The sequence below is a fragment of the Eutrema salsugineum genome, unplaced genomic scaffold, assembly GCF_000478725.1.
Source record: "Eutrema salsugineum unplaced genomic scaffold, Eutsalg1_0 scaffold_1, whole genome shotgun sequence".
NCBI lineage: Eukaryota > Viridiplantae > Streptophyta > Magnoliopsida > Brassicales > Brassicaceae > Eutrema > Eutrema salsugineum.
In genome coordinates, this window is record NW_006256909.1 from 4,963,571 (window position 1) to 4,988,003 (window position 24,433).

Here is a 24,433-nt window from a genome sequence, read left to right on the forward strand (position 1 = left end):
CGATGATACCAACCGTTGAACCTAACTTTTCTAGTTTAATAACCCAGTAAAAAATTCACAAATCCACTCAAAATTTTACCTCTTATATGTTTTACAGAGATTTGTGACCATAAACTTAAGAAAATTATAGGAATGGTGAAAAATGAAAAAGAAAAAGCCTGCATTCAGCTCAAGAATCCCTAGGTATGTTTTGAGAAAACAGCAAATATTCATCTCGAAATTTTATGAGCATCCATGTTTTTGCAGGTTCTTGCATCCGAAAAAAAAAAGTGATTAAAAAATCCAAACGTAAACCAAAAGAAACTAATTACGGCAACTTTATTTAAGAAGATTTAACAAAACCGGGGTTCAACTGAAGAAACTAAGAAGATTGACAAAAAGGAAAATGTTTTCGAAAATGTGTGAAAAGAGAAAAATGTCGATGGAGAAATGAGGGGGGAAAACAATTTTTGTTTTTTTCCAAGATTTTCGTTAACTCAATGGTTTAGATTTTTTGTAATATTAGTTCACAAAAAATAACAAAAATGGGATACTATAGAGGAAAAAATGCCTTCAAATGAATAACAACAAAACAAAAAAATGAAAAGGGAAAGAAAAGAAGGGATGAGATTGGTTTTGTTAAATTAATTTGTCTATTTGTTTTTGTTTAACAAGCCTATTTTTAGGATATGTAAATGTTTATGGTTCAACCGTTTGTATTGCTAATTTATAATTTCTGTAGGAAATAAAAATTATGATTTCTGAAATCAATTCGTGTTCACAAGAATGTATTTTTTTGGTCGGTTAAAAGATTATATATAGTTATACTACTTCACATTATTTTGTAATCGAAAACTCTGGATTGTATATCATTCGGCTTGAGTTTTTTTTATCTGTATGGATTGATCCAACGTATCTTCGAACTTTATAGTTTATATATGATTGCAAAATGTTTGAGCATCTATATAACAAAGGATGAAACAACTATGATAAAAGACATGATAACATCAAGAAGTTCCTTCTTGTAAACAAGAAACGGCACACGAATGTTTTAATTTCTTTAGCACACTACAAACGGGGAACTGAAATGCATAAGAACAAAAAGTTTACAGAAATGAAAGAACAATAGAATCAGAGTGTTCTCATGGATCCCCAACCACGATCTTTACCAGATTTCTAGGCCAAGATCGAAATCAGAATCGGTCTGACAAAACCGGAAAATAGATGGTTAAAGGTTAAGCAATGTCTATCGCCTATTAGCCTGCAAGAACATTTCAGTTATTAGTAAGAGAAGTAGAAGAAAAAGAGCATGATTCAGAAAAGTAGTCACCTTTCTCAGGAATTTTTCATGAATCTTCAACGCTTCTTTACACGCTTTTCTCGCGTCCAAATTACCCGCAATATCGCCCAATATCTGCAACCAACCGAAGAAAAAAATTAACTAAATTGCCATAAGTTCATAGAAAAGAGTATTCTCAAAAGGTGTTTTCTTTTGGATAAAGAGAGAGACCTGAACAACGTCGTCTAAGCCTTTAGCTTCCTTCAAGAGACGTTTGTTCTTTGTTTCAAGAACGCTTGCGACAACGAAAACAGCGAGCGTGTTGTGTTGCTCGTTCTGGCCACTCTTTATATACTTTCTCTCAAACTTTCCATACTGCTTCAATAACCTCGGATCCTGTCCCGACAAGTTGTTACGGTTCTCTGGTTTTTCATATGAGGCAAACTTGTTTGGATTGTACTCCATAGCCCACATAAGCTGAAACCAAATTCTAACTCAGTCTTATTATCAGCTCAGTTCAAGAGACAGTACCCTAAAAGAACATGAAATGGGTTCTCTCAGGTGGATAAAAATCAATTTCACAGCCTCACAATCAGTTTAAGACATCAAGAACAAATGCGATGTAAAGAAATCAAAATGAAAACAAAACAGAGTCTTGTTACCTCCCAAAGGTACAAGGCATCAAGGAAGGAGAATTCTCTCCTGAACAGAACCATCAACATCCGTATAGCAAACAAATACTCTCCACCGTCAAGATCCTCTGTCGTGGAAAGAGAGTATAATGTCTTTAACTTAGCATGAGAAGTGCAGAGAAAACAAAACTCAAACGAAGTCAAAAGGAAGGAGTACCTAAATGTTGATGGAGCAGAGGATCAACGGTTTTAATAACCTGTGAGAGCATACCCAGCTGAGTTTGGACGCCCATTGATGTCGCCGTTGTCCTGAAATTTTCTCTCTGAAACTCACTATAAAACCAAGAAAACAACAAAATCCACGGATGGACACAAAACAAGACTTGGAGTTTTTAGATTCTTACTAGTCTTCGCATTGCACGCTCAAAGCACCAGAAAGCATCAGCTTCATCTTCGAGTAAGACTATCATTGGGGAACATATATCGTTCATTCCTACACAAAGTAGATGATTAATTGCCTTCTCTTCTATATGTTCTTCTGTGTCGTACTCTCATCATTAACGCCAAATAGACTTACCCTGAACATAACCAATATCAGGATTTAGCCATGTATATATGGCAAGAATATCCCATAGTCTTGCTTGATTACTCTCATTCTCATAAAAGCTTAGATACCGATCCGTTCTAACAACATCAAGGCCTGCAAACCAAAATTCCACCATATAAGCAGTTCTTGAAGAGCATTTGCATATTCTGATGCTTAAAACAGAATTCTACAGAACATAAACTCATGTACGAATAAAAAGAAATACCGATTTGACTCAACACGAGCATCCATTGGAGCACACGCTTGTCTGTTATAGCGGTTTTCACGAGCCATCCTTGATTTTCTACTGAAGACTCTTCTAATGGCTGCCCATCTTCCGCAACAACTGCCATTGTGACAAACTTTCCGCTACCAACAAGAGGAACCATTTTGCGACATTCTTCTTTCCAAGCACAGTACTGCTCCCTTAGATCATAAGCACATTGAGATTAGCGACAAAGTACATTGCCGGGAGCAGAAAACGAAACTCAAACGAATCTACCAAACTACTTAGCATTCAATAACTTCTCTCGTCCTAAGATAATCAATTCAAGGACGTTGAATCACAGCAACATAAGGCATTAGTACCTTCTGTGATTCCTCAGCTTGTTCCTTTCATCAAACGTGCTGTCCGGATCGTAACCTCCTAACAAAAACTCCCAAACCTCTCCTTTGATTGATGGATGAATTCCCTGAAAAGGTATTCTAGTGAACAACAAGGCCATAGACTAATAAGAGAACAAGACACCAATATAGACTCACCCCTCGCTGTATACGCCGGAGAACTCTCTCCATATCCAAATGTCCATCTTCAGTAAACGCAGCGTGCCATCTTCTAGCACTTAGAGTTTTGCCAGCCTGATAAGTTACAATCCCAAATTTAATTCTCCATAAGAAATATTCAGATAAAGAAGAAGAACATGATGGGAAGAAAAAGACAAACCCTTGATTTAAACCGTGTTCTTGGAACATCTGTTTGACATTCTGATCTAACCGGATAGAAACCTTGCAAATCTTCTCCTCCGGATTTCCACATATATCCACAACAAATCATCCAAGCTTTATTCTTTTTTTCTCACTTCCTTATTCTTTTTTTTTTGAGGGGTCAATCCAGATTCAAAGCAAGCCTATAATAGACTATCATTCCTGTATAAAATTTATCAAACAATTAACAACGATCAAAATTGACCCTACAAAATCTCCAGCTAAAAGTCAAAAGTTTCCCAAACAACAAACAAATAACAAAAAGGTTAAAACTTCAATTAAAGGAATGCACCAGACTCGAGAAAATTACAATCTAAACATCTTCCCGATTCCGACAGGAACATAACCCTTTACAGCCAGCAGTTGTAAAAAATGAAATTATGTACCTTTATCGGATTCAGAAGCATGAAGTAGATGATAAATCGATCGATCTTCGTGCTTCGTCCTCTGTGTTGGTCAATTTAAAATCAAACAATGTTGGAGCGAGGAAAGACGCCCTGAGTCACGACACGATCACCGTCGTGAGCTGCCGTTAAACTTGACGTTTTCAAACGACGATTTTTGGAATACGCGTTAATACTTTCATTACACGATGGAAACGACGTCGGGCTAATGTAAATTGTAAAGGCCAGGACTACTTTTTACTATAGTATGCAAGCAATGGAGGGATTAGTTCAAAAGTTCGATTATTTTTTGTTTATAAACTTCGAATAGTTAAGAATTAGTACTCCAACAACAACCATAGTAAAAAGAGAGTAAAAGAGAAAAAAACTCAACAACTTGTAGTGAAAGGTGATTACAATAAAAAGAGAGTAAAATTTGATACAAAAATCCAAAGCACATCATAATAATACATGAAAAATTGGGAGTCTCTTGGAAACGGAGGGACCAAACAACATATGTAAAAGAAGAATCCAAATTTACAGAAAAGAGAAACCCATTGAAAAGGCTTCAATCGTTTTTCGTTGTTGTTTATCATTTGCGGATGGAAAGAAGCTCGAAACTCCTGAGAGCCTCGTCACGTGCGGTCCTAGAAGCAGCCACTCGGTTGCGGTTAAAGGCAGAGGCCGTCTTTGAGTCGTATCCACTCAAAGCAGCTGCTGCTTGTGTTCTCTGAAACACAGATGGCCTGCCTCCACCACCGCTTGAAGCCACACGGCTCGAGCTTCGGCTCTCTCCTTGTTCACCTGATGAGCTCGGTCTACTTCCCGAGGCCACCGCTCTCCTTGAAGCACTGCCGTATCTGGAAGTGTTTCTTCCTTTCTCAGATACCATATTCTGACAAAAATGAGATTAGAAACATATCAAGAACGTGGAAGACTAATTAATCTCTCTACTAACACCAACATGAGTTTGATATCTTGAAAAGTGTTGAAACAATTCTTGCACATGATGATCATATATATTTTTACCACAGCAGGTTTAATAGGTGAAGGAATATCGTCAAGAGTTCGATGTCTGGTATGGTTTTGATGGGGACTGGCTCCTGTAGCGTTCCTTCTCGCAAATGCTTCAACCGCACCTGAGAATCTGTCGCGGATTTCCTTCCCAACTGTAAGAGTGTAAGGAATAGAATATATAGATAGTTTGCAAAAAAAAATCAGATCCGACCACTTGTTAGTTAAGCGTATAGTATTAGGATCACCTGAAATCCTTTCAGGTTTTTCAGCAGAAGGTCCCGCGGCCATCACTGGTTTAGCGGCACGATGCTGATATATTTAAGGTACAAAAGGTAATCAAAGTGAGTAAAAGACACTCTACATAGAGATATTTAAGGACAAGTGTACTCACCCTTCCGTGAGAGCTGGAACGGGAACTGGCACAACTCTGAGGGTGGTTTAATGCAGTCCAGTCGAATACATAGTCAAACTGATAACCTGATACCATTTGTTTGTTTTCAAATGAGTGAAACATTTTACATGTAATAAGCATTACATCTATCAGCAAAGATATATAAGTGTACGAGATTTACAGTTTCTATTCAAGATCTATAAAAAATAGTGTGACCATATACCAGAAAATTTTTTTAGGAAAGTGAGACTTCATTATATCTGCGATCAAAATCTTAACATAGATATACCAGTGCTAGGAGCAAAAGTTTAGCCTTTGAAAGCACAAACCTTCACGAATAAACAAATCTCGGAACAGCCTCTTTAGATATGAGTAGTCTGGTTTGTCTTCGAATCGCAAAGACCTGCAGTATTGAAAGTATGATACGAATTCGGGTGGCTGTGACTTGCACAAGACCTGTTATAAGTAGTGTAGAACAGTTAACCTGTGAATTATGTGACAACAACAGCGGATCTAACTCCAACCAAGGGGGCATCAGCCATATTACCATACCTCTATAGGAGTTGAAACTTTCTTCTCACTAATTCTGTCGTACTTCTGCTTCTTTGTGCCTGCTTTTAGTCCCTGCCACGGGAGGCTGAAACACATAAAATTCCAGAAAAAATCAGACCAGAACAAGCACGTCCAAATGATTTAATCAGACAAAAAAAGGATCTGTATGCAGAACCTTCCTCTCAGGAAATACATGAGCACATAACCAAGAGACTCCAGATCATCCCTCCGACTTTGCTCTGCCAACAAGTACGCAAACAGGCACACGTTTGAGGAATTTCAAACACAACTTTGGAGCAGATCTCAGGTGATTCTATGAACTGCTTACCAACTCCAAGGTGAGTGTTGACGCTCGCATACCGAGCGGTCCCCGTAAGGTTCTTGTTTTCTCTGTAATGAAAACAACATTAGTATCTGTAAGAATTTAAGTAAGAAAAAAATGAAAGAAGCATACAAACATGCGCTTGAAAGTTCCATAAATCACCTGTACGGAATGTGCCTATGTGTTTGGAGATCCCTATACTTCTTTGCAAGGCCAAAATCAATGATATACACCTATATACATATTATTGAGGAGATGATTTCAGCAATCTATGTTAAACGTCTCTAGCTAATAAATTGTCATTCTTACGCTGTGAGTAATCCAAATTGAAAACAATTTTTTGAAAAGAGAGCAAAAGCAAAAACTCATATTCAGTAATCATACCAAGAGTAACAAAGAGAGAGAAGACGGAATCTAACATAACTTTCTCTATGGAAATCATTGGTTAGCGCATAACAATTCATCAAAAAAAAAAGTGTACAGAACAAAGCACCTGGTTTGCTTTGCGACCAAGTCCCATCAAGAAGTTGTCTGGTTTTATGTCTCGGTGAAGAAATCCCCTTGAATGCATATATTCAACTCTGCTAATCTACAATGATCAACAAATCTTTTGTTAGGTGGAACTCCAAACTTCTAACATCATTTCTTCTCCCTCGACAAAGTGAAAGCAGCAATTGAGAATTCTCACCAGTTGATCTGCAAGCATCAAAACTGCCTTCAAAGTGAGCCTCCTACTACAATAGTTGAACAAGTCTTCCAAACTCGGCCCAAGCAGATCAATGACCATCGCATTGTAGTCTCCCTGAACCCCGAACCACTTGAGGCTAGGGATGCCAGCTTCACCATAGAAAACAAATTAAATATCAGATGACCAGGACTCGTTCCGCACAGCTAAGCATGTTTTTCATCGAATTGGGACAATGTTCGCAGCTATAGGAGTTGTAAACTTACTTCCTCCTTGTAGAAGCATGTATATCTTCGACTCATAATGAAGTTGGGGATGCTTAGTTTTCGCAGGCTCCTACAAAGTTTTACAGAACATTAGATGTAATCTGTTGCCGAATTGTTCAGTAATCAGAACTCTCAATAAAGATATGGTTTTTTTCAGTGATCAATAAGCTATGGCGATATGCAAAGTGATTCTAGCAATTGACTCCCTCTAGCTTTATTAACTCGCACTTGAATACCAAAACATAAGTTGATAGCAAAATGAAACTCAAAAAATAATGCAGCCAAAAGATTGAATAACAATTCCACTAGAGCTATTTCAAGTAACAGATAAAATTGAATTTCCAAAGGAAGTTCCTTTTAAAGAAAAAAATAATTTAAAATGCTCAGTAGTCTTCCTTTCAAACTAGGAATCACAGAAAACCATCATGAAGATGAAGAACAAAGAGTTTTCATCAACTATGATCAAACTTAGAAACGAGATCTTAAATCACATGTCAATTATAATTAGTGATGAAGAGAAGGAAGATTAAAACAATACCAGCTTAACAGCGACTTCCTCTCCGGTTTGCACACTCACGCCTGAAGATATTTTAAAAGAATCAGATTTAATTAAGACAGAAAGTAAGGTAATCCACAAAATTGAATACGTATTAAGAACCGATCACAAAGAAAGGATTGATAAGAAGTAAATATACCTAGAAAAAGCTCCCCGAAAGAGCCACCACCGATCTTACGACCAAGCTTAAACTTGCCCCCAATTACATTATCCATTTTCAAGTCCATTCAAGAACCCTAAATAGCTTTTTCAAAATTCTGTAAGAACCACCTGAAAGGTCTCTGCTTTACAAACCAGATTTCACGCCCTTAATTGAGAACACAAGTGCTGCACAATCCCCATCTGAGATCGAAAACAAGTCAACCAAAACAATCACCTGTCTCTCTCTCTCTTTCTCTCTCGCCTGCGTGAGAAAATGAAACCATCCAATGCCGTGACTTAGAGCGTGGAAGAAGAGTTGAATCACCGGAAGAAATAAATCAGACAGAAAGTCATAGAAAATCGACAAAACTCCATCCCCAGATTGATTTTGTCATATTCCCAAATCAAAGGTGACGAATTAATTTCCGGAACGAAAAATTGACCCAGTAAACATGTAAATGTCGTCGACAGAGAGAGAGAGAGAGAGAGAGAGCGAGAGAGCGCGAGAGAGATGGGCCTAACACCTTTTAAAGATTCAATGGGTTCGAATTATTATTGGGCCTGGTCTGAAAGTTCTAAAATTATTCCTCTGGAGTTTGAGGTAAACCTACAATACACTAGTACGTTTCAATATGTCTAGTCTGCCAATTCTTATATTTTTTTGTCATTCAATGAGCTCTGCTTATGATTGCTGCGGAGAAACATTATCTGCCAATTATTCCTTTACATTGTGAAGTTGGCAGATAAACTCCTACTCTCAATTGTAAGTCTTGTTGTGTGTGTAGACTGTGGCTTATCTTGTCTTGACTAAACAGTAGCTCAATTTTTTTTCTGTGTTTTTGTTTTGTTAATATTTTATATATCTTTAGGTGACAATGTAAAAGCATAATTTTGAAGACTATTGTTGCAACTTGAGGGTGTCTCCATTGTTCAAAATGGAATTTGTTATACTTCTCCCATATTTCTTCAAATAATATAGCTTTTATATTAAAATGCATATTAATACGTATATTTTGTTTTCATGTATACTCAAGTGGAAAATGTGGTTGCTAGGTCTCTTGGATATGCATTAAAACAATCTTTCTAAGAGGACTCACAACTAACAATATAATTATGAAGGTTTTAGAATTTGAGACAAAAAAAATTCCTTCTGAATATTTACAACATTCGTGGATTGAATCTTTGGTTTGTTTCAACTAATATCTATCCATCCCGAATCATATGTACGAAGAGCTCTTGTCACTTAGTTAAAAACTTAAAACACTTATAAACTGTTTCTAGTTTGAATAATTTGATCGTACGGTAATTGAGCTTTGTAGGAAGTAACTTAGCACATAATATCCAGTCAAGAACTTTATACGACATTGACTAGAGAGTAGTTTTTGGGAGAATCAACATTTATACGAATCATAAATGCTAATCTTGGAATATAATTCAAGTGTATGTCTCTCATCCTACGTTGTCTTGTCTTTATCATCATGGAAGCGACGTTTGAAATTGGGCTTGATCTACTTGTCTCAGGCCCACTTCGCAACGTGGAATATTTGTATAGGATATCCTTTCTGCTGTTGCACATATCAATGTGTCTCGAGAAGGCTATATTATTGGTGGGCGATGAAGAAGCGTCAATTGTTGGTCTACTGAGTCCACGTAGCCAATAATCAGAAACGTCTAGATCGATTAAGATAATTTTTCCTTGTCTATGAATAAAGCTTGTAATTCACTCATCATTATTTTTATTTTTTTTAAGTACAAGCTTCTCGTAATGGTATCTTTATTAGTTACACTTACAGCTAAGGATATGCTTAATTTTCAAGATCTTTGACTCATTTTTCTCCTTGATCGTCGTATAAGATAACCTAGTTTAGTAACACTTAGTCGCCAATTTATTAATTATTTTGTGGGGGATTACAGATGAATCCGGACACGGTTATGTCATAATCGTGTGATAAAGCTATGATTGTGTGTTAGTTTATTCTGTTTCCTTGTGTGCTCAAGATTCGTGTGTCATTCTGTTGGTTGGTAGTTAAGCAAATTATTTATGTTATTTTTTAAAATAGTTGTGACTTATTTCTCACTGTTTTAAAAAAAAAAAAAAATTAACAAGAGTTTAGAGACTTAGATATTATATGCTTTTGTAATTTTTTTGTACGATAAGTTTTTTTATATTTTTGTAGTAATTTTCAATCCTATGGATACGGATCAAACTAAGGTTAGGGTCGGAAGAAATTGAACTGAAAAAAAAGTGTCGGTATTGGTTCCATTGATTGTAAATGGCTTAGACACAAACATTTAGAAAAAAACATCATTGTACATATTGATAAAAGGAACCCCGACCCCGAGAGATTGAGTAAATTTCTAAATCAAGAAAAGTTAAACAAAGAAAATGAAAATCAACAAAAGATTCTTCAGCTGTCCCATCCCATGAGGTTGAAGTTCGAAAAGCGAATATAAGATTTAGGGAGAAGTGATGTCTCTTCTTTTTCTCTCCTTTTTTTTTCTTCTTCTTTTTAACTTTATTAGATTTCTTCTTCTGCTTTACCTCTTATCAGTTGGTCTATAGCTTTCAAATGCTATATGGCTTAGGCGAAGGACACACACAAATATACATACATAAATAATACACATATATAATATGTAGAGTGGGTGTGTATAGCTAGGGCTAACTCTAGTGTTTTTAGATTCTTAATTAAGCCTGTCGATGTATGGACCGTATGCCATCCACGAAGTCTCATTTTCTCTTAGATGGATATATATATATATATATAAATTTATACATTTCACAAAAAAAAAAGTTTTATTGTATTTATAGTCGGAACAAACAAACATAAGGTAATTATTGATATGCAACTGTCATGCAAATGTAATTGTAATAAGAGTTTATATCGTGGAATATTGCAATAAAATAAAATAAAAACGTAAGATTTTTGTTAGTAAAATTGATATCTATCTAAGTTTGGCTTGACCCGCAAGTTTTATACAAACAGTTGATTGAATACCAACTCTAGATATAAAGATATTTTACTAGAATACATATTAGTATATATATATATATATGTGGTACTATTATCTTTTAAGTTTGGAGCGTGAAAATTTGTCTATTTTTCAAAATATTTTAAATCTCGTCCGAAAGTGAAGGTATCAACCAATTTGATCATGTATTTAGATACCTCGGGCAAAGAATTCGCCTTTAACTATCTCACATCGAATAAAATCGACGTCGATATGTTTGTAGACGACTGATTGATGCTGTACTGGATACCTATCTAGACTGTCGTATCGTATAATATCAAAATATGAGGTTTGTGGTACACAACAAGCGAGAAGGTTAAAATCCTCAGCTAACAATGGTTCGAGATTTGTGAAGTCATTCATAAATATTCTCTTTTTTTACGTGAATTTCAAACATGTATTGTGGTACTTTGTTATAAATCATGATTTTTCAAAACAAATTGGTGATGAATAAGTTAACTAATATTCCTTAAATATTACTCCATTTTCCATCTAATATATGATGTATTTCATAACATACCTATTACCTAGCTAGCTTAAATATTAATGTTAGAATTCACCATATATATAGAGTATATAAGTATAAGCGATAATATATATATATTTGATACATGGTGCAATTATTTGGCTACAATGAAACCCCCTCTGAAAAAAAATCAGGGAAAAAAATCAGTTCATGTGATTATGATAGAAAACCTGAAAATCAAAATTGACAACCAATATAGTGTTTTAAAAAAGGTCATTTATTAAATATTATTGCTATCGTAAAGGAAACTATGAAGGAATCCAATAGCATTGCGGCGGCAAAAATAAAATAAACAAAAATATTTAATTAATCATAAGCTCAAAGTTCTCGGTCACACGCTTCTTCAACCTCACCCAATCAGACTGCCCCCTCTTTTATCAACACAGTTCTATATCTCTCTTTTTGGGTGGGATATAGAAAAATTCTTTAAACCCTTTCGTGGCGCAATGGTTTATTAATCATTATTCATCACTTAAAAAAAATACTTATTAACTATTCGAATGAATTTTTAAACGTTCAAGAGTAATTTTCATATTTTTAAAAAATTAGAAACTAGAAAGTTGGTATTTTTTAAAATACCTCTATGATTTATGTATTGGCGAATACTCCTCTTTATCAAAAAAAAAAAGAATACTCCTATATTATATACAAACATATGAAATGAAACTTAATTACATTGAATACGAAGAAATAATATTGTGATTTAGATTGACGCACGTTATCCAGGTGTCGAAATTAGAAGCATTCCAAGTTGCACGTCGATTTGATTATATTAATCATCATTCATCACTAATATACTAATGATTGATATATACAAACATATATGTATAAATATATTATTATATTGTGGGGCATCTTGATACAGTAGTGGAAACTATAGACAAAACTCCTAAATGTCAAAAGAAAAAAAAAGTTTCAGCTTCTTTTGTATTATACTTTTTGGCCCATTCTTTTCATGGGTTTGGGGAGGGCGTCAACATTTCTTGTAATAAGGAAACTACAGATTATAGTATAAATCAGCTTTTTTAATATGACTGTAAGTCTGTAGCAGATGAGCCGAATCCAGATCAGGAAACATACGAATGTTTTAAACACCCCGTTTTAATCATAAAGCATTCGTTGACTCACATTACTAATTGTTTTCAAAAAAAAAATCATGATCAGAGAATTCGAAACGATATTCAAACTAGTTCGTAGGAGATAATATTGTATCCATCAAAAATTGCTTTAAACAAAAGATAAAACTGAAAATTTATCAAAACTTTGCAATAAAAATATAAAAAACTTCAAAATTAAAACAAATATTAAATCTTAAAATGACACATAATATATACGGGAATTGTATAAATTAATTATATACTATTATTCAAACCAGTTTCACTACATATATAGTTTAATCTTTCACAGTTTAATCTTTCAAGTTTTGGTGAAAGTTATCGTCTTGAAATTCCAACAAAAATTAAGATAATTATCATTTAGTTAATGTAACATATGACAGAAAAATCTAATATATAAAATTTAAAGTAGAAACAAAATATAGGGTTCACTGCATTGTGAGAGTGATTGATATATGCCAATCACAATCGAGAATATAAGATGCTTCTAACTTGTAGATAACAATTTCCCACGTTTCTAAGTTATGTAATTCCGAATCTTTTGGTGTCGATTATACAAAAATTCTATCTATTCTTTCTTTTTATTTTTTCGAGTATATTATTTATTTGTAACTAATAATTTGCGAAATTGACATAAAGTCTTAGTTTTGAGGCTTTGCCTCGTGACTCGTCACACAACCTGATATTAATTGTGTCGTTTTCTCCAATTAATTGAATTACTAGATTTTAACTTCGTGTGTCTGCACGGGAATTTTTTATTTTTTATTTCTAATATAAGTTGCATTTATTTTGTTGTTTATATATAATTAGTTTTTGTTATTTATTTTTTTTAATCAAAATATTGTTATCATGTTTTAATTTTAAACAATAAAAATTTGTATATTAGTAGAATAAGAGTATGCATTAATTAAATATACATTGATCTAATGTTAATCATAAACTTTGTTATTATGTGAATTTAGATTTACACATAAACAATCTATATATCTATGAATTTGCTAACCCGTCCATTTAGTTGTCTTAAAATATTTTTAATATTTTACATGTTTTGACAAACTAACCCGTATAAGACTATAATTATAAATGTATAGCCCTATAAATATTTACTAATATTGAATATTTTGACCAATTGATTATGAGAAAATATAATAAGATATTTATTTACTATTTGCGCTATTACAAATATATATATATATATAACTGGCTAACATGTTAGTTTAATTGTCTCAAATCATCTTAATATCTTACATATTTTAATAAATTAACTCATAGACTTTAAGTATATATATATATATATATATAACTTTAATCAGCTCGATCATATTATTGTATAATATGAATATTTGTTATTCTAAAATATTTGATATTTGAGACCGATTGATTATGATAAAATATGATAAAATATTTATTTACTATGCATTTTTATGAAAAGATTATTTAAATTTTAAATTTTAAATTAAATCTAATCTGTATTTAAGGAATTCTAAAGTATTAAAATTATTAATCTAAATTTTCATAATAAATTTTAATTATATTTTTTGAATTTAAATTAAATTGAATGCAGATTTTTGTAATTAAATTTAGTTATCATAAATTTCCAATAATTTGAAATTTAAATTAAAGATTACCTAGATTTTATGAAACATAAAAATATCTAAATTAATAACTAATTTTCGGAAATTAAATATAAATATAAAATAAAATATCATAAAAAAACTTTGAGAGTGTTTGGAAGCAAGCATTAAAAGTGCTTCTGTATAATAGATTACTGTTGAATTGTATTTTTAGACACAAATTATTACTGATATTAATTCTGTATCTAAAAATACGATTCAACAGTAATTTTAAAATTAAATCATCGACTGTTGAATTATTAATTACTGATATTAATTCTTAAGACACCACTTTTCGTTGATAATATCTATACAAAAAAATAGAACTATTAAAACTAAACAAAATATTTGTAGGCAATCATAATAACTCATAAAATTTTCAATAATTTTTCTCGGAGTTCTTTAAATTAATCAACTTTAATAGATCCGGTCCTACAACGTAAGAATATGGACATCTCTGTATAGCATGGAGTATGGACGAGTTATTTAATACTAGTAATTCAATAGATAATCCTTTTAAAAACTAGTATTTGATACTCTCTCTCTCTCTCTCTCTCTCTCTTATATAAGATATTTTAAATTTGTCCTTGTTTCATTTAATTTAAGATTTGTACAAGTTTGTATGTAAAAGTTATACTTTAATATGATATGATTAACTATATTCTGCAGTATTTATTTTCATTGGTTTAGATTACCATTATTTTAAGTAAATATTAAAAATATTTTTATGTAAAAACTAACAATATTGATTGAACTTTTAACTCCTATGTATAGCCACTTTTTGTATATAATATTCAATTGAGCGAGTGCTAAAATATGAATGAACAATCTCTTTTAGTAAAGTACTCAGAAGATATATAAAAGGCGAAGATATTCTGACAAATAAAGCCACATAAAATGTGGCGACGAGAACTGTGTCAGACGTCGAAGGTAAATGAGATTCACTCACCTGAGGAGTTGAAATACTATAAGTCTATAACACAGATTATCAAAATGATTACAAACAAAAAATTTCTGAAAGAAGTCTAAATTCTAAATTACAAAAGAACCCTGATAATATTTAATTTTGTTACTAATTTAGGATAAACAAGTACTTTCATAGAATATTTTATGCTTTTTATAATTTTAAATTTAGTGTGCTAATTTCAGAACAAAAACTAAAATTTGAACTATCTTAGGATATTTCACAATTTTTTTTTAATTTATATATTTCTAGATCCATATAGAAACGAAAAGCATGTATGGAAAACGAGGATCAGTATTAATAAACATTCTACGTTTCTACAAACAAAATTCCATTATTTAGTTTTAAGAGTTTTGTATTTAAAACCAATTTTGTAAAATTCCCATTCATACTTCCGTCATGTTCTTTTCTCAATGATTAGAGATTATGTTCCAATCAAGAATTTTTTCCATAGATGACAAAAATAAGACAGGACAAAAAAAAACAAAATTTCCACTTATTTGATTATAATTAGCTTTAGCATTTGTTGAAGGAAATTATCTAGAAAATCCTTATTTTTTTAATTGTTTTTAGCATAGATGGTACCAGATATAACTATAAATCGTATGCCAAGTGTTAGTTCTTTATCACAATCAAAACTATTTCTTTAGAATCATACAATTAAACAACTTATCAAGTGTTTAATGTATCCTGTTGAGATACAATGAATGTTCCTTTGAACACTATTAGATTCAATGAACTATTTATACCAACTTAGATAGTTATTTTCTATAAAAAAAAAACTTCGATAGTTACAAAAATATTTCCTAAATATGTGTGTTATTTAAGGTCGATATTGATGTAACTAGAAAAATTGAAACCTAAAAAAGAGAGTGTTATATAAGTTGAAGTAATACTGAAAGACAATAACTAATGGTCACAAAGTCAAAGCAGATTCCAACGAGAATCGGATTTATTAGCTATTATTTCACTTGCATACAAATAATTATCGTTATAACTTATATATATATATATATGTATTAATGTATTATAGTAATTGGCTTTTTTACAATAAGAATCTAAATTATTTGTCGGTGAATTTTTTTTTATCTGTTTTATTTTGCCCTCATTACCCCCCGGAATGCGACGGTCGTCGATTATTTGTATTTGAGTATCCATTTGCTTAAGATTGAACGAATGAGAATTTTATTCATTACCATTCGACGTAAAAAAAAATTAAAAAATAATTCATTACCATTATTCATTACGGTCTTCAATCGCAGAAAGATGTTCACTTATTTGATAATAAACTTACATTATTCTATTATATTGACTGTTAGATCTGAATTGATCTACTGCATGTATCATTTGTATCATATCTCATGAATGCGGAGATCTATACCGCATAAAACTGTCTATATACTGTAGATATGTTTGATAATATGATCATATATATCAGTCATGAATGAATGGATGTGAATCAGTAGCTTATCTTGCACCATGCCTCGTATATATCTGGTATACATGAAAGAACTAAGAGAATATTTTACTAATATTTTTGCAGATAATTTATTAAAACTAAATGCATCATAGTAATTAATTATAATGATGAAATATATTGAATATATTTTTTAGAGGCTACAAAGAGAATATCCATAGAATCGAATACAGAAATAGTCTAACAAGAGTCAATATCAACAAATGGTATAAAATGAGTCATAATGATATTAGGATTTGGTCTGCATAAATAGTATAAGGCATGCCATGTGCATTTATTTAGAGCATTATACATACTATTTGATTCTTAATTTGGCGTTTTATAAAATGCTAATATGCTACAATGTTGTTGTTTCTGTATTCCGTGACTCTTGCATGCACTGATGCACATTGATGATTGATGCATTTTCTTTAATTCGTTCTTATGCGAGCATTTAAAAAATTTACCATAATGATTCTTTTTTATTTGTTATCCCTTGCCAAGCGTTTATGACATAACCATATCTTGTTCATTCAGTTTTTTTTTTTCTTTAATTATATTAGTTGGCACAATGATTTGCCTACTAATCAGATGTAACCCTTTGGATCTCAAGATCCAAATAATCATTAAATAACTATAATAAATACAAATCATATAACGTAATCGATCAACTGTATCACACAACAGGTTGATTCAGAATCATACAAATATCAAAAATGTTATATAATACATAAAACTTGGTGATTAATACACATTTTAAAAGTAGAAAGACTACAAGAAAATATTTAAAAATATATTTTTGTAAGTTGTAATTAATTAATGGAGATAATCCAAAATTTCATCAATAATTAATACTAAAGAAGACAATAAAAATTTGGGGTTTTGACATTATTTAATATATATGAAGAAGAAGGCTGCTAGGGAATAAGAAAGACGAATAATTAGATCACGACAAAGAATGTTAAATCCGTCACTCTTTCTCCAATCAAACACATATAAACTTCCTTACTTGGCAATAAACTCTTCCCTCGAGATTATACTTATTCCCATAACTTTGCCTCAATAATACATCTCTCTCATATACCTATGTATGGGTATAATTTTATACACACCATTTGTGGGCTTGGCTTCTCTATATTTACAAATATACAGATAGAATATATATATATATATGCGTTATATTTTTTTTTTGGGATATGATAAATATGTTATTATGCTGTTATCCATGGGCCCTATGTATTTAAATTTAAATAGTGAAATATTTCAAAATTGAAAATGTAGAGATGTATGCTAAAAATGGAATAATTGATAAGAAAATCTATATCAAAAAGTATTATTATTCTGTAAAAATAAATAAATAATTAGAAGTATGTTAAAATTATATTAGTGTGTTTAACCTAAGTAATTAATGATAACTTACTGTGAAAGATTCCAATAAACGTGCCTATAAAAATACGAAAAATTATAGTATTTTCAACTAATTTGTAAAGCCAGTCAATAGATCTTGCAAATATTTAAAATACTATCCAAAAGCAAACTTATAAATGTGAGGAGGGTCTGCTAGCTTCAAATCTATGGCAATATTTTATGATCACCAACTCGAAAACTTATTCTTTTTCATTGACTCTAGTAATTATGATTTTTGTTGTTTAGCTAAGTGGTCTTATATATCATAACACGACTATACTTCTAGGTTGTGGTCGTATAACTCCAGTCTTCAAGATATTACACGTCAGTTTCTATAAGAAAACATGATATGATATCCGATGTTGAACGGAAGAAATTTTTAAAGAGAAAAATTTATTGTTTTCGTCTGCCCTAATGTTAGGTAGCTATTCCATCGGAGAAGAAAACAAATATCAGGCATCGACTATTTTCATTTTTATTTTTGTTATTGAGGTGTTTAAACTAAATCAAGAATAATCATGGATTTAAGGGACATTTTGTAGGAATACATAATATTCATCAACTTCGAATGTTTTTACATTTTTGAAAAGTGGGATTTGGCTATGTATACAAAACTAAAGAGTTAAGGACATATTAAAAAAAAAAAAGCAAACCATGCATGATTAATTTGCTAAAACTAGATTTTTAACATTTTATAATTGTTCTACAAAAGTTAATTCAGTTTTTCTGCTAAAAAATTATTTAATTATTTATTATCTTAAAAAATAGTTAAACTCTATACTCCCTTCTGATATTTTTCACATTTATTAAGAAAACTATTAAAAATACTACTTTGCTCTTTATTAATACATTAAATAACTTTTTTCTTTAATTAATTTATTAAATCAATGAGGTCAAAATTAGAATATTGTTTAAAATTCTGCATTGAAGATATAAAACAACACTCTTTGTGAAACAAAAATAAAACCTTAAAACGACACTCTTTGTGAAACGGTGGGAGTATTTCTTACGAACGTATTGTTAAAAGAAAAAGCTAAAATAACAAAAAGTTGAACCAACGGTATTTTAATTTCCATCTACGGACTAGTAATTATTTTATGGGAATGGAACATTCACAGATTAACTTTATTTTCTTACAATCCAAGTAATGGAAGGACGTGTAACCTATAAGACGGCCCACCGATTTTCCCGCCGCATTCGTCTCCCTCTAATTAAGAGTTTGCATTTTATAATAGAAATTGAAATGATACACATATCAGTATATCACCTTGAGGCTTAAGGTAATACAGTAATAAAAAGAAAAGAAAAAAAAACAGGTGTCGTGATGATACTTTAAATAGTAATCCGGTTCATGACCAAAGTTTTTATTGATAGAGCAAAAAAATTTTATATTTTAATAAAACAATTACATGCCCACACCATGCTTTTTTTTTTGAACAAGAGCAAAAAATTCTATATTTTAATAAAAATTTACATGGCCACACCATCCTTTGTCGGTTCGTCCAATCGTCCTCAAAATTTTCAAATTGCCTTTTTGATTCTAATCTCCTTAGAAATTTTGTCCTTTCTTTTGCCAACAATTGTTACTGTTTTAAAAATAATTTTTAAATGAGTGAGAATATAATTTGATTTGTTTCTGACGTGAACAACTTTCACATGTCTTTACTTTTTCACCATAACCGCATGCATTCTTTTATTCTCAAACAATATTTCACAGACAATCGCGACCGAACCATTTCATCTTTATTTCAATCAAGATTCAAGAATCAAACATATTTCATCTAAAAGTAACCAAGTTATGTGGGTTCCTTGAAAGGAAAGTGTGCATAAGGCTCGGCAATCGCGACCATTTCATCTTATGATCTTATAGATGTTACTTTAAACTCATTTCAGAATGTTTTTGACTGTCCAGAACCTATTTTCTTCGCCACAATACACAGCTATTTTAAAGATAGTGATCTTGGATCCACCATTAACATAATTTATCCGGCTCATTAATAGGTTTCTCTGGGTTTCTCCATCAAAAATAGACACAGACCTCAAGGATCGGCCAGTCTATTTCATCACATCCATATAATAGTATGATTGTTATTTTCATATGATTTTAGTATCGGATGATTTTTATCAAGTCAATAGTTTAAGTCACCTGAAAAATGAAGTTGAGATTTTGGTGTTGTCCGCTAGGTTATGATATCCCGTGAGAGAATCCTACTGAATTTTTAAAGATATCTTTTAGGTTTTACCTCTTATTTGCGGTTTTTTGTTTACCCTAGAATAAATTTATATACTAGATGCCTTTTGTAGGATGTCTTGTACGTACCTTAAGAGTTTATAGTTTATAGAAGTTAATAAGACACAACAAATGGATCCACATGGTGTAGTCTTTATGTGTATCAGTGTGTGTATTTATGTATATACAGCTTTCAGTCCCTTCGGGGACATCCGATAAAATATATATACAGCTTTCAATAATTACGATAAACATAGGAAATATAACGACAAAATAGAGTTTTGTCTATACCTCAATTATTGCGGGAGTCTCTGAAATAAATCCAAAATTCTCCGAAACATCAACATATGAGTTTTATTCAAAGTTCACTGTGTCTTCAGTTTTATGTTCATCATTGATGGACCTCTTACTCTCATCAATTGTTCCTATTTTCAAGTATTACATAGTATAATATGTAACATTTTCTAAAACATAATATTATATAAAACGCACTCAGTGTAACATGACATATATTGTGATTATAACTCATAAAATTTTGATATATATCAGAATTAATTAAAATTTCAACATGCAACAAAAGTTTAAGATTTTGATATATACCATCTTTTCACAAAAGTGCCCTTTAAAATAAAAAGTTATTTCTTAGATCCATCATTTTTTTATTCGAAGTCATTCAGCAATTTGTTTTCTGTTTTTTTTTTTCGTTTCAGACATATCATATCGTGTTTCTCTTCTCATTTTTAACTTTAGTATTGGAGCGTCCTTGGTGAATACATTTTTTTCGTATTTCCTAGAATTCCATGCGTTTGTTGATTTTGCATTAATTAAACTTGCCTCCAAAGGAATGAAAAAATATCCAAAACATCACTTATACTAAAATTTATCTAAAATGAACCATGTCAAATGATTTATAATTTTTCACATATACGGATATATCACCATTACCATATATTTTTTCAGTATTTATGATACAAATATCACTAGCACTCATAGAGTGCGACGTCGTTCTCTCATATCAAAAATGTTGCCCCAACATTGTAAGCTAAAGCACTCCAAACTCATTTACAACGGTATATACTTTTTATATACAGTTGCAAATCACCATGCAAATACAAAGATAATTAGAAAATATGTCAAAGTATTAGTTGACCTTGCAAATCATCATGCATGGTTGTCATTAAAAAAAAAATTAACTTACAGGATACTAAAATTTACTTCTCCATAAATATCATAAATGTATTCAAATTGGTTTGACGTGTTTAACCGTAAAGTCTCTTGAAAAAAAAACAGGTTTACGTTGGTGTTTTAAACAATCCAAACAATTATTTTGAACTTGTCCACATACACCTTTTATTTTTATAAGCCACAATATTACAGAAAATATGTATACAGTATACTTACAGAAAATAAGATGGTAAATGAACCGCCACTCTAATGTAAAACTTGGCATTTGGAATTGATTTTTTTTTTGTTTTGATGAAAATTCGGAATTGATTTTGCATATATATATATATATATTGTTAAAGTATGTGAAGAAGATTATCTACAGTTAATCATGATTCATGTCGAGCACGTAAAGAGTGATAACTTATAGGAATTTTTTTTTCAGTACACATATCTAAGAAAGAAAAAAGGTGATAAATTATAAATTTTAAGACCGTTGAAAATTGAGTTTCAAATATATGGTCTTTTATTGGTTTACAAGAGAATATCCACAGCATTAGGTTCGCCAGCAAATCTGTAAAACTGGGAGAATCAAGCTGAGTTTAATAGAGTCAACGGAGTACGTTTACAACATAAAAATAAAAATCGTACTGTAATCAAACTGTAACTGTATACAAATGACCAGTAGAAACGAATCGGGTAGCAACTTAAACTGATTTGTCACCACATTTGATTATTATTTTTTAACAGATTGCTACTAATTTCAGAGAAATTTACTAGTAGAGTTTCTTCGTACTATAAAAAGTGTAGTTTTTTTAAGGAAACTAAAATTTAGAAGTTTCGTTTGTTTGAAGACAGCCGCGATCAGGTTTGGCTGAAGCGGCGGTCAAGTCTAGCAATGGTGATCAGGCACAGCAATGGCTGGCATGTTAGATAGGTTAATAGCTCGATTCAAACTTGTTGATTTCTTCCAAATTTTTATCTAACTTCCGATGTGGATAACGAAAAATAATAATTCTGCTACGGAGTACCTGGAGCAGTCGGTCACAAATTATTATTTCATATAATTAATTTTCATGTACATAATTCATTACTTTAAATTTGATGTCCCATATTTGTAGTAAATTAATGAGAAGCAAATTCTTTAATGAAATGGGAAAAAAATGAATAATGTTTCCTAAAGTTTTCAATATTGAATTTTCGCAAATCAATTTATGATTTGTTTTTTTCCATTTTTCCTTAACTGAAAACTCTTACAAATTTTTTACCAATGTTTACCAGTCATTCCGCCCTATTAATTTTGATACAACAAAATTTTGTCGCGAATTTTTGGTGAAAATGCAAATATACATGTAATAGTTACTTAATTCACAAACAACTATCAGTTTTGTAAATGCTCAAAAAAAAAGTATCAATTTTGTCACAATGATTGACTACCACATTTGTTTTCGAAACACCAATAAACAGCTAGCGATATATTTTTCATTATCAGAACACTATATTTTCACGTTCTCAAAAGGAAAAAACAAAAAAATCTCTTTCCACTAGCTCCCAAATTAAATAATAATTACTGTTACAGATACCGAGTAACATATATGATATCACAAAAAGGTATCACTCCCAGTCCCAGACTCCCATCTCAGCGCAATCGCAATGTCTGCATTTGCTTTTCTCTCAATCTTAGTGTATATTTTTCTTGAACCGTGCTATTATTATTCGAAACGACATTCAAAGAAAGATATACTACAAAAGAACTGCTCAAATCTCATCGTCAAAGGCTGCAAAAAATTGGCGATAATATTTTAAGATATCATAAGATGAATATTTAAATTAATATTGATTTGTAAACTAATTTTTGTGGCGATTTATAGTTGTGCGAGTTGTGTGGAATAAATTACGACCGTGAAATAGAGAGATACATTAAAAGCAGATGTGAAAACGCATGGATCCAAAGACAACATATATAGTGAATCCTGAAAAAAATTTATATGATTTTTTTTGGGTATCATAGCAGAATCTGAACCAGCGATTTGGATAGTGGTCGGAGTACGTACCAGTTGAACTAATATATTATATGTTAATGTTCTGTATGTTATCGGGCATATTATATATAGTTGACCTGGTAATTATAGATTGATATTTTGGTACGCATACATTCTTACATATTGGGAGTATACGGTCTCTAACGTTTTAAATAATTTGGCCTCTCGTCACATATATATATAATATATCATATATATGCCACATTAGCATTAATTTAGGCTTAGAGTAACTGTGCACGAAAGAATGTCAACAAATTAATCAAAATGATTCAGTGCATATAGTCTAATCTAATAATATATTAATCATAATTAAGGAAAAACTAATTCAGTATTGAATCAGCCATCCCACGGAGTTTAAAAGAAAGTTAGTTATAGGAAACACATATATAAAGTAATTTAAAGTAATGTTAAATTCTTGTTAAAAATAATTTCCAATAACTAATTTTCCTTGTAGTAAGAGTTATACATGTGTACTCTTGCATGCTCGTTTACAACTTTACATCATGCTTTGCCAACCCCCTTTCCTTTGAATTTCTTATAAAATCAGAAAGAAATCAAATGTTTGACATATTAATTAGGTCCAGATGGCTAGAGGATCATAATGACCACTTAAAGTATAATATTATACTTCCCCCTAAATCTATGGCCAGGAATAATTGATTAATTAACATAATATACTTATATAAGCCTTGGCTAATAGTTGACAAAAAAAGCCTTGGCTATTACTAATTGTTGGCAGCAAAAATATCGCACCGTTATCACCACAAATAAAGTATATTAACTTTCTTATGACTTTCCTAGTAACTTTTTATGTTTGAAATAAAATTTATGAGCTGAAATTCATACTAGTCTTGAAATATGGTATCACAAATTAAACATTTAGACTAGTCTCTGTAAAAAATTTATCGAATGTATACAAAGTTTCTTATGGCTATATATAGTTTTACTTAGGAATAAATTCCTAAAATGAAACTCTTGTTAGATTTCTTATTGATTTCGAGATATGAGGCTATAAATGAAAATTACAGACTAATCTAATCTCTTTTTGGGTCAACGTACAGACTAATCTAGACTAATGATATACATTCGGAATTTAACCGAATAATTACACACAAATAATTATTATCTAAA

The 24,433-nt window shown here is 31.2% G+C and overlaps 2 protein-coding genes across 4 annotated transcripts; both read right to left on the reverse strand.

Annotated features, from left to right (window-relative positions):
* Positions 1-981: 981 nt before the first annotated feature.
* Positions 982-4,008, reverse strand: LOC18028674 (TBC1 domain family member 15). Of its 3 annotated transcripts, none has more exons than XM_006412877.2 (12): positions 3,847-4,008; positions 3,420-3,622; positions 3,239-3,334; positions 3,065-3,168; positions 2,703-2,902; positions 2,468-2,590; positions 2,295-2,383; positions 2,108-2,213; positions 1,921-2,018; positions 1,490-1,735; positions 1,310-1,393; positions 982-1,240 (listed from the first exon to the last, which is right to left on the reverse strand). In XM_006412877.2, the coding sequence occupies exons 2-12, from the start codon at positions 3,528-3,530 to the stop codon at positions 1,226-1,228; spliced, it is 1,272 nt and encodes a 423-aa protein (XP_006412940.1). In that variant the 5' UTR covers positions 3,531-3,622; positions 3,847-4,008; the 3' UTR covers positions 982-1,225. The 3 variants fall into 3 exon arrangements, with proteins under 3 accessions (XP_006412940.1, XP_024005828.1, XP_024005829.1); XM_024150060.1 differs by lacking the exon at positions 3,847-4,008 and adding an exon at positions 3,771-3,799; XM_024150061.1 differs by lacking the exons at positions 982-1,240; positions 1,310-1,393 and having other exon boundaries at positions 1,546-1,790.
* A 214-nt stretch (positions 4,009-4,222) lies between these two features.
* Positions 4,223-8,206, reverse strand: LOC18028675 (casein kinase 1-like protein 6). The gene is made up of 14 exons (XM_006412879.2): positions 7,772-8,206; positions 7,615-7,655; positions 7,077-7,146; positions 6,814-6,962; positions 6,619-6,714; positions 6,288-6,358; positions 6,132-6,193; positions 5,979-6,042; positions 5,804-5,888; positions 5,581-5,707; positions 5,252-5,337; positions 5,106-5,169; positions 4,873-5,012; positions 4,223-4,738 (listed from the first exon to the last, which is right to left on the reverse strand). The coding sequence occupies exons 1-14, from the start codon at positions 7,857-7,859 to the stop codon at positions 4,436-4,438; spliced, it is 1,446 nt and encodes a 481-aa protein (XP_006412942.1). The 5' UTR covers positions 7,860-8,206; the 3' UTR covers positions 4,223-4,435.
* Between the last annotated feature and the right edge of the window lie 16,227 nt (positions 8,207-24,433).

Bases quoted from the DNA above. Each gene is read 5' to 3' on its own strand.
- LOC18028674 (XM_006412877.2), bottom strand. From the start codon at position 3,530: ATGATTTGTTGTGGATATATGTGGAAATCCGGAGGAGAAGATTTGCAA. The intron at 3,169-3,238 runs GTGAGTCTATAT...ATACCTTTTCAG, and splicing joins TCCGGCGTATACAGCGAGGG to GGAATTCATCCATCAATCAA. The intron at 1,394-1,489 runs GTCTCTCTCTTT...GGTTGGTTGCAG, and splicing joins GCTTAGACGACGTTGTTCAG to ATATTGGGCGATATTGCGGG.
- LOC18028675 (XM_006412879.2), bottom strand. From the start codon at position 7,859: ATGGACTTGAAAATGGATAATGTAATTGGGGGCAAGTTTAAGCTTGGT. The intron at 6,715-6,813 runs GTGAGAATTCTC...TGATCATTGTAG, and splicing joins TGATGCTTGCAGATCAACTG to ATTAGCAGAGTTGAATATAT. The intron at 5,170-5,251 runs GTGAGTACACTT...TAAATATATCAG, and splicing joins GTTCCAGCTCTCACGGAAGG to CATCGTGCCGCTAAACCAGT.